At 41.6% G+C, this 10,480-nt stretch overlaps 1 protein-coding gene across 2 annotated transcripts; it reads right to left on the bottom strand.

Moving 5' to 3' along the window:
- cgrrf1 (cell growth regulator with ring finger domain 1) lies at positions 1-8,317 on the bottom strand. 2 transcript variants are annotated; one of them, XM_031741650.2, is made up of 6 exons: positions 8,250-8,317; positions 5,968-6,104; positions 5,470-5,647; positions 3,759-3,906; positions 3,246-3,353; positions 1-1,007 (listed from the first exon to the last, which is right to left on the bottom strand). In XM_031741650.2, the coding sequence occupies exons 2-6, from the start codon at positions 6,026-6,028 to the stop codon at positions 699-701; spliced, it is 804 nt and encodes a 267-aa protein (XP_031597510.1). In that variant the 5' UTR covers positions 6,029-6,104; positions 8,250-8,317; the 3' UTR covers positions 1-698. The 2 variants fall into 2 exon arrangements, with proteins under 2 accessions (XP_031597510.1, XP_031597509.1); XM_031741649.2 differs by having other exon boundaries at positions 8,093-8,315.
- Between the last annotated feature and the right edge of the window lie 2,163 nt (positions 8,318-10,480).

The raw sequence follows: 10,480 nt of genomic DNA, 5'->3' as shown, positions 1-10,480 counted from the left end.
TGCAGGTCTGGACAATCTTTTTATTGAATTAAAGGACAAGAAAAACAAAGCCAACAATAACCTTGTAGCTTCCACTTCCACCTGTTTCTACTGTACAATCACCCCGGCCATCACTCTGGGCTGGTTTTGTGTTCATATGTAAAAAGTACAACAGCTCGTAAACATGTTGTGCAGAACTGCAGCCTGTAGCTTTAAATTATTAACTGGTAACTATAAGACAATTATGGAGTAACACAAAAGTGGTGAATATAAGTAATATACTGTATTACTTTTAGGAAGATTATCAAGTAATATCTAATCCATTACTTTTGTGAGTAACAACCACAACATAAGCGGTCACAGTGATGCCACTTTCAGCAAGAGCAGCCAGAAAACAACACAATATTACTGTGAACACTACTGTTTGCTGAAGGACTGAGTGAACATAAGGAACTGTTTAGTGTAACAAAAGTACTGCAGAACAACCCAAGAACATCCTTCCATCTATGGTGGAGGCAGCGTCACTCTCGTAGAAACTATTCCAGAGGTTGGCTGAAGCACTGCAGAGGTTGGGTAATGCTGTAAAGTCCTGGAGAATGTTTTAAAGAAAGCCACCAGACCTTAAAGGAGCACAGACAGGTCTGATCTGCTGCTAACCAAAACACCTGTCACACAGGCGACAGATCCTTGTAGTCATCTCTTCTATCATGTTCACCAGTTCACTGACAGTCAGTGCTCTGTGTCAGCGCAAATGACTCCTGGACAAAGGCTCTACAGATGGGGCAGTGCTGGAAGAAGGACACGCAGCTGTCACACATGCAGGCGTGTCTGCAGGGCAGCAGCACCCTGTTCACTGCTGCATTCTGACACACCACACAGTCTCTGCCCTGCGTCCCCTCTGACCAGCCCTCCTCCTCCTCCTCCATCACTGGGATCTGATCCTCGCACTCAGTGTCACTGGGTGTGGAAGTGTGGCCCGGATCAGCAGACCCAGACATCCCCCCGCTGTCAGCAGACATGAAAAGAGGCTGCAGGAGACAAGAGATGGGGCCTTGTTACAGCAATTTAGGAAAAACCTAAGTGCTTGGCAAACTGGATATTTTTCACACTGACAGAGACGACACAAAATATGTAACATTTTCCTAGTCTAAAGCCACAAGATCTGCCTGAGAGGCATCTGCAGTAATCTGCATCAGTGTGAGAACTGCAAGAAGAGTCAGTGAATTCAACTGAGTGTTCATCCTGCAAGTGATGGGAATTCTAGCTCTACTAAGAGAATCCGCTCTTTTGGTTTCTAACCAGCTCGTCAGAGGTTTTGTTAGTTAATTTATTACCTAAACTTAAGTAAAATGATGTGTATAATTAATGGCTAATGTTTATTATTTATATGACTTATTAAAGTACAAAAACAAACATCCATCTCAGTTTGACAAAAATATACAATCCATGATTATAAACTTTGAATTATTTACAGTGAAACAATAAAAGACAATCAAACAACTAAATAAATGTAACTACATAAAACAAAGAAGAAAAAAGCTCTTGGTCCCATCGTTGACTTCAAAGAGACGCATTTCGTTCCTGACTGACACGTCACCACATCCTGATGCATTTTCCTGGCACACATTACAGAGGCCAGGAAACACTGCATGAAGGAAACTTAATTTACCACATGGAGTCTTGCCCTAAAAAAACTGTCACATTTAAGATTAACCTTGAAATAACTGTTTAAACCCAAAGTTTGTAGAGCCATAATGCACCACTTAGGGCATACCATTCATGGTAATACTGGTATAATGTTAGGCAATGATAAGACAATGAAATATCATGATATAATATGGGTAAAACGTGCATGCGCAGTGACTTTGTTTTCATACACACGTGGCGGAAAAAGCGTGGTGGCAATGGAGAATGAGAAGGGTGAAAGCGGATCGTTGAATGAAACAGGTGAACCATAACTGGTTTGTAGAAATGGTGCAACTTCTGTGATGTGGAACTGGTTTAGCTTTCGTCCGTCCGATACACACCAAAGCACAATTTTTGGTAGAGCATGCAAGCGGGCCGTTGTTATTACCGTGTTTTTTGGAAAATAAGGCACACTTAAAATCAATCCTTTGATTTTCAGAAAAATCGACAGTGCCCCTCATAATCCGGTGCGCCTTATGTATGAATTCTGGTTGTGCTTAGTGACCTCGAACCGATTTTATGTGGTACACGCCACTCAAAAATCTGTCAAAAAAATGTTTTAGTATGACTTTGCTAAGCTACGAAGCCGCACCGCTTGATGGATTGTCGGAGCATTACGGCTATCGTAGGCAGGAGCCTCGCACAGCGATACGTACTGTGCTTTAACATAATATTACCGTATTGTGTGTGTATGAAATGTCGGCCAATTTCAACTGGAAATGCCTTTTGGTTAAACTGTCAGCAAGGAATTTGCATTTGCACTGTTAAATTTTTATATAGCTTTAATGCACATAAAAAACAGCTGCTTGTTTAAGTGAAAATACATTGATGGGGTTTTTTTTGCACTAATAAAGTTGTGGAGTTGTAAAGTATTTTGTCTCGCGTCAATTATATCGTCAGTTATATCGTTATCGCAAATTTTCAAATATATATCGTGATAAATATTTTTGGCCATACTGCCCTGCCCTAGCGCCACTACAGAATAGTAACCAACCTCCTGATGTAGTATTGTTGGTAAAGTGAAAAAGCTGCTTTTTTGTTGTGCTGACTGTGGCTGCAGCAATGACCCTAATGGTGAACACCAAGGAAAGACTGTCCGCTTTCACTCTTGGCCTTTTAAGCATAAGTGATTGCTGGCTGGCTGCACTGACACAGGAGAATCCAGGAGTCACTAGGGATTTATGCTTCAGTGGGAAATGAAGTCATAACTACAAACCCCTCTGAAACCCTGCGGTGAACTATAACCAAATACAGAACACCAACAACTATTCCATTTTGTTCTTCCCGTGTATTTCTGGCCACTTTTTCACCTCAATTTTTGAATTTATCAGTGAAAGAATAACAATAGTCTCATGATAAGGAATAATACTAATAACAACAATAGCATCAACATATGGACTTGGAAATGACAGCAAAGGGAAACTGACATCAGAATGTACAAAAAAAATGACCTTTTTATGTTATTTTATGCATACTGTGATTTTGACATTTAATGGTGTACTTATATTCAAATGTATTATTATTATTAGTATTATTATTATTACTGAGCAGCAATGCACACAGAAAAAGATGTGACCAACCTTTAACTCGTACATGCTCCCTTGTGAAGTGAGGAGGTACTGGAAGAGAATCCGTGCAGAAAGCTTGTATTTGTCATCAGGAACATGAATAACTATGACACTAGCCACCTGAAAGAAAAAACATTTACAATCACTTCTACCAGTTCACCATGTAAATCTGCACTCTTTTAACTCACTGTGAGTGTTGCTGATCTCTGACTGATGGGTGCTCCCAGTTTGACACACTTTAAGTTTTCTTATTAGATAAAGCTCATCGTTAGGGTTGGATCAAAATGCTCGGGGAGCTCTCATGATGCACTGCCCACTTTTTCTACCCCCACTCCCCTCTTCATTTTGACCACACTGTTACCCTGAGTGAAGGCAAGGTGGTATAGTGTTGCTTTACAGCAAGAAGGTTCCTGGTTCAAATCCCAGTTGGGGCCTTCCTGTGTGGGTTTCCTCTTCACAGTATAAAGAGCCTTAAGACAAATTGGAGATCTTTATAAAATAAATAAATTAAATGATTAAACTCACAATGTCGTTCAAGTGTCTGTCTTGTGCCTCTTCCAGGGTCAGCACAGCCACGAGAGGGTAGCGCTGTCTTGGCAGTGGTCCAAAATCGGTGATGCCCTGATCAGCGGGGATCTGTGTGTGCCGCTCTGCTCTATCTTCACTGCTGATACTGAGAGAAGGTCAAAGACACTAACGGCAGGAGACATGAAGACATGCTTCATGTCTTCCTTCATAAAGGCAGACATGAAGCTCAATGAGTCAAAGAGCGGAAATGTTAGAAATGATTGCTTTGACTGATGACTAATAACACAAACTTTGCTGCTAGTGGCACAAGAATGTGACCAGACGAAATTTCAGGCAGAGGGCAGGGGCGCAGGCCCTAGCAATCGGATGCCCGGCTATCAAGGCTGGCTGCTGCGACATGGAACAGCCTGAGCTAGTGCGTAAGGTTGAGCGATACTGACTAGATATAGTCGGGCTCACTTCAATGCACGGCTTGGGCTCTGGAATCAGTCTCCTAGAGAGGGGCTGGACTCTGTTACAGTTTGGAGTTGCCCTCTGTGAGAGGCAACAGGCAGGAGTGGAAATTCTTGTATCCCCTCAGATGGCTGACAGTATATTGGTTTTTTTTACGCCAATAGATGCTGCTTCCCTGTACCTTCAGGTCGAGGACCAGTTCCTGACTGTCATTTCCACTTATGTGCCCAAAGACAGTTGAGAGTATCCAGCTTTCCTGAAGTCACTGAGTGGGTGCAGGTTCATCTGGTTATTCTGTCGTCCTACTGGGAGACTTCAAAGCTCATGTGGGCAATGACATCGATTACAGGGGTGTGATAGGGAAGATCAGCCGAGTGGTGTCGAGTCTGAATGCAAGTGGTGTTTTGTAATTAGACTTCTAAATAAATCACACTTTGTGGAGATCTGGGGCAGTGCCTCTGGAATGGTAGACTGGGGTGGTGATTCCCATCTTTAAGAAGAGGCACCCACCAGAGGACCAGAGGGTGTGCTCCAACTACAGGGGACCACACCCCTTAGTCTCCCTGAGAAGATCTTTTCCAGGATACTGGAAAGGACAATTTGTCCATTAGTTGAACCTTAGGCTATATGAGGAACAGTGTGGTGTTTGTCCTGGTCGTGGAACATTAGACCAGCGTTGCAGCAATAAGTCGGACTCATTTATGGTAGGTGTTGCACTCCGCTAGGGCTCTTTGTCACTGATTCTGTTCATAATAAATTTTTATGGACAGAAGCTCTAGGGATATTCAGGTGCCGGAAGGCTTCCACTTTGGTAGCCTCAGCCTCATCTCTGCTTTTTTTAGATGATGTGGTTCTGTTGGCTTCATCAGGTGGTGGTGGCCACCAGCTTGCACTAGAGTGGTTCACAGCAGAGTTTGAAATGGCAGGAATAAAAATCTCCAATTCTAAATCTGAGGCCAGAAAAGGGTGGAAAGCCCACCCTGGGTCAAGGACGAGTTGCCGCCCCAAGTACTCCCCTACTTGGGGCAGCAACTTGTCCTTTAGGTGTCTCTGGGTTTCCTTCAGGAGTGAAGGAAGAGGGGAGCGACAGACTGACAGACAGTGTGAAAAAAGAAAGAAGAAATTTCTTCACATTTCGAACACACTCCAGCTGGACTGAACAACACAATTTTAGATCTCACAGGTCAAAGATCAAGTCTAAACTGTTTGGCAGAGGCATACCACTGAGACACTTGGTTAGCAATAAATAGGATACTGGAATTTCTGGCAATAGTAGTAGTGAAGGTTCAGGGCTTCCTGGAAATGCTGGTGGGTGCTGAGCATCATGCCATGCTGGTGGGCATGTAGCACTCCTTGTAGGGTACTGACCTCACAGCCCCAGAAACAGCTCAGGACACAGGACTCCAGACAACAAGGTCTCACCAGCACACCATCTGAACACAACAAAAACAGAAAAAGGTTCAGTGTTCCACAGCATCACCATTTAGAGTTCTTTCCATTGAACAGCAGACCACAAATCAAACTGATTATTATATAGACTACACAGAAACATTCTCTCTACAGTAAATAGATTTACAGTATTTTCTATTTAGTACATCCAGCTGGACACCATCCTCTGGAAACACACTAGAAAAGGAGGGTTAATAGACATTTCTGGATGCAGGCATGGAAGTTTCACATCCACTCATACTTTTAGGCCAAAAAAATACCTTTTCCCAGTAACAGCATTATTTCATTCCTAACCCTTTCTCACCAATAACACTTGCTGATCCAGAACCCAACTCTAGGGCGAAGGGATTGGTCACCTGAACCATCTGCTTCTCAGCGGCTGGTAAGCTGGGCTCTTGCTCATCATAGCTGCGAAGTATAACTGGAACGTCAAAGCCAAACCTACAGAAAAGGGGCGAGAGTAAGCAGAGTCTTTCGGCCTGGTGGTGTTCTCGCTTAAATCTAAATCAAATCGATTAAATGCAGAGGGGTGCACACACTGGCTGGCTGTGTAGAAACATGCTCTTCTGAATTAACTGCTACTATGTTGACTGTAGTCTAGAACATGATACAGTTATGCCTGGAAATGTTTCTACAACCAATTATCAACAATCAAAAATCCAACTCAAGTGCAGATTCTGAACTTTACTGTAAAAGGATTGAACAAAAATAATGCATTGAGGAATTACAGTTCTTTATACAGAGACCCAAAATTTTTTAGCTTTAAATGGAGGTCATATGAGCAATTTGTTATTTCTTCATCAGCTAACCAGATACAACAAAGTGTTGCATGTGCATTTCAAAGAATAGCATATTCAAGAATAACAGGTAATTATTAGGTTGCAAAATGAAACAAATTCAGATAATCAGCAAAAACTTCAGAGGGAGACAAACCAATTGTTAAGGAGAAAAAATGACAGATGGTGGAGTTCCTCAGTGTGAAATGCCAGCCATTTACCATTATTATCACTGCCATTGTTTACACTGCTCCCGGTGCTAAGGCTATTTCTAATTAGGCACTTGGAGGACTACACGACGGCAACAGTGGGCTTCTACCTAAACACCTTGACAGCTTTGAAGTGATTGGAGGGGATTTTAACCACAACAGGTTCAAGACTGTGCTCCCCAAGTTCAAGCAATACAACGACTTTAAAACCAGAGGGGTGAACATGCTGGACTCTTGGTGTACACAAACCACTAACATGCGTACAAGGCAAGCCCCTGACCCCACCTGATCATCTTTCCATTATGCTGGTACCTGCTTACATACCACACTGAAGCACAGTAAGCCAATGACAAACAGAGGATGCAGCCTTAGCACTTCTACTTTAGGCACACTGAGTGAAGCCCCTCGGAGAGACCACATAAACATCCAAGAGTGCGAAGGCAGTAACCAGTGACACTGCACAGAGGATGTCACTGTAGGTAAGAACTTCACTACATGTGGCAACCAGAAAACCTGGAAGACCACAGAGGTGTGGTCACTGCTGACACATCACTGCTCACAGCACTCGGTAATAACCCACCTGGACAGAAAAAGAAAAGACAACCACGCCAAACTCCTGTACATTGATTTTATTTATTTTTTTCTCCTTTGGGCGGGGGCTCAGAAAAGAATTAAATGGTGAGCCGCGCTACTAAACTCACAGGTCATATTTACTATCATCTACAGGTCGAGGCCTCTGACAACGAATATTATTTTGAAACATCACTAGCCCATTATTTTTTTCACCTCTTTGTGTGTGTGCGCGTATGTGTGCACATTTGTGAGGTTGTTCTAGTAATCTTCACAATACCCACAGCCCTAAAGTGCACCCCGATGGGACCCGGAAACCAAACGCCAGGTAGTGTGGTAAGAACATTTTTTTACACCCACCAAGCTCACCCAAATCACCGGAACACAAACATCATAACAAAGCCCAGAAGTCCCAGATTGATCGCTCAGTGACCAGCACAGTGCAGAAGCTATGATTGTCTGGCAGCATCACCGAGGAAGAAAATCAGTATTTGTTACTGCCCGTCGGTTCCAGTCTTAAGGTAGTCATTAGTGACTGTAAACAATGTGATTAAAGCATCAATGTGAACGATACTAAACTCAGATTTTTAATTATGATAGTTTCTCCACTTAGTTCTGAAATCGTGAAAATTAATGGACTGTAAAAAATGGATTACTTTGATTAAAGGTGAATGCAGCATTTTGTTCAGCCCAAAATAAGCAGGATGATTGATAGACCCTTACAGCACGCTGCGCCTGACCTACATGCTCTGTTATATTATGAAGGCCACATTCAAGTCGTTAATATATAAAATCGAAGGGTACCTGTGTGATGACAATGAATGTAAATTATATATCAAAGTGTGGCTAACTGTATTAGCTAAATACAACTTACCAGCCGAGGACCATAGCCGCGGTTACAACGAAACAAAGCGACACCACACTAATATAAAAGAGCGGAGAGTACTCGTAGAGTGTGGCTAGAAACACCCCTGCCATTTCACACCAGCTTCAAGAATAAGCGTGTTTATTTAAAAAAACTCATATAACACCTTCGGTTTATTCCAATAATCCATCCTGCTTAGCAAGTGTTCTCACCGAGACGTGACCCGGAAGTAGCTTCTTCTTCTTTTTTGTTTTTATTATTTATTGGTGGTTAGCAAACAGCAAAGTGGTGCATTACCGCCTCCAACTGGTGTGGAGTGAAATATCACAAAAATTTGAGAGAATTTCAGAAAAAAGAAATTTGAGAAAAAAGGCAGAAACCTAACCTTTTTCTCAGAATTCTGGGAAAAAAGACGTGCCCACTTTTATGTTTTTTTTTTCCCAGTGACCCTAATCCTCTTCCATAGTTTTAAACAATAAGATAGCCTGATAACTTTCACTCCCAGAAGTATCTCTGTGGCTGTCATAGTAAGTAAGAGCTGTTCCTATTCTCCAAATACTAAGAAAAGAAGCATCAGCACTTCCTTCAGCAGAGGATACACTGGAGCACCCTTTATGAAAGGGGAGGAGAAAACGCCGTCCCATAATTCATTGTGACGGACCATTCACGAAAATAACAACAAAGTAACAATAAAGTTGCGCATGTCATGTAAATGTTAACTGCATTTTCCGTTCATGCTAAGGAGGGATAAGAGTACTTTTAGAAAGTGAGTCTGGCCCTGTGATTTATGACAGGAGAAGCAATAAAAATCATAATGGAATACTGCATTTTGTGTTTACTTGTGTTATCTTTCTCTAATATTTAAATTCGTTTGATCATCTAAAACTTTTAAGTGTGACAAAAACACCAAAAAAATGAGATCAGGAAGGGGGTGAAAACTTTTTCACACCAACTCATAAACCTCAAGTCCACACCTGACGATACTGGCTGTCTGGGAGCTCTTCCCTGAACCACTAATAAAGCAATTTGGGATAGGCAGGCTCTCGCTTAGACCAACAAGAGAGTGGGAAGGATGGCTTTGAGCTGACCAGTGGGAAACGTAATTGATTTTACGGCCTTCTGAGGAAGAGATTTTATGTTTCAAATCAATCAGACAAAGGGGGATTTCAGAAGGTCACGCTGGCGCTCTAGGTGATAAGCCTCCGTGATGACCAAAGCCAATTGAGAGCTGATTAAAACAGATGGTGGTGTCCTGCTGTGCTTATGATAAGCCAGGATGTTAATTTTACCTGGCCAAAGATTTGTTATTTTTCATGCCTCTTTTGTCACCGTTTTGATCACAGGGGAATTATAGCACCTTAATACAGTTTTGCATATGTATAAAGCTGAAGACTAAGAACACTGTAGCTGATACATTTGATATCGTAGCTTCCTCTGACACGGTGTAGCATTTCCTCATGTGTTTGAAATGTTTTTCATTGTGTTTACTCTTTTAGACTCTGATTTAAGTCTTTTCAAGCCCTTTCTCCATTCAAGATACCAATGAATGTGTAATTGATTTTTACTGATGATGGAGTTTTTTTTAGACAACATTAAAGAAACAAAAATAAGACCATCTCTCATTCTCTCACATAACAGCTGGTCCAGGATGGCAGTATGTATCTTTATTATGCTGCACAACATGTTTGGTCACTTAAATAATGTTAATATTAAAGAAAGAATACAATTCTCTGTATGTGTGTTTTTAGAAATAGTTTTATTTTACATTTATCTATCTCCACATTTGAATGTGGAGATAGATCAGTCTGAAACCACCTTTTTACTAAACATTTCTGCTGACCCCCAGAAACGAGGCTCTCGAAGACTTAGTGCGATTAGAATCTGAGATTCAAATACCAGATGAGCTCTTAAGTGAGATAAATATACTAAGTGAAAATTCAGAAGTCCAGTGCTTCCCAAATTTTTGTCACTGTCAACCCTTAGGTAACCTTATACCAAAACAATGTAGAAGATAATTCATCGGATTAGGACCTCAGCTGCAAAGTTTGCATTACACCAGCGATGTGATTATTCATTACAACAACAAGGTGGAAATGCAGAACAGAGTACCAGTTACAATTCATCACATCCTGCTGTATTTTTGAGAAGTAGATTCAATAACATGGAGATTAGACACATCTTGAATTTTCCACTTCCAGATAATACTCCAAATTATGCCGAATATTATGAAGGCGTGATGGGAAGTGTGAGATGCAGTTAAATTAGAATTGCGATTTCATCGGCTGCAAAATAGTGTTTCTGTGACTGTACTGTAATAATGATCTGTCTGAATTTGAAGTTCTCTTCTCAAGAGCTGTACAATCTAATGGGTCTGTAATGTTCTCACTGGAAGTCGGA

The sequence above is a fragment of the Oreochromis aureus genome, linkage group 15, assembly GCF_013358895.1.
Source record: "Oreochromis aureus strain Israel breed Guangdong linkage group 15, ZZ_aureus, whole genome shotgun sequence".
NCBI lineage: Eukaryota > Metazoa > Chordata > Actinopteri > Cichliformes > Cichlidae > Oreochromis > Oreochromis aureus.
Note: the sequence above shows the minus strand (reverse complement) of the source record. Positions and strands in the feature narration are given on the sequence as shown.

What these genes read in the sequence shown, in the direction of transcription:
- cgrrf1 (XM_031741649.2), bottom strand. Translation starts at nt 8,196, where the DNA reads ATGGCAGGGGTGTTTCTAGCCACACTCTACGAGTACTCTCCGCTCTTT. An exon ending in TACTATTGCCAGAAATTCCA is followed by an intron (nt 3,907 to 5,469) that starts GTATCCTATTTA and finishes ACCTTCTCTCAG; the next exon opens with TATCAGCAGTGAAGATAGAG. An exon ending in ACAGACACTTGAACGACATT is followed by an intron (nt 3,354 to 3,758) that starts GTGAGTTTAATC and finishes TTTTTCTTTCAG; the next exon opens with GTGGCTAGTGTCATAGTTAT.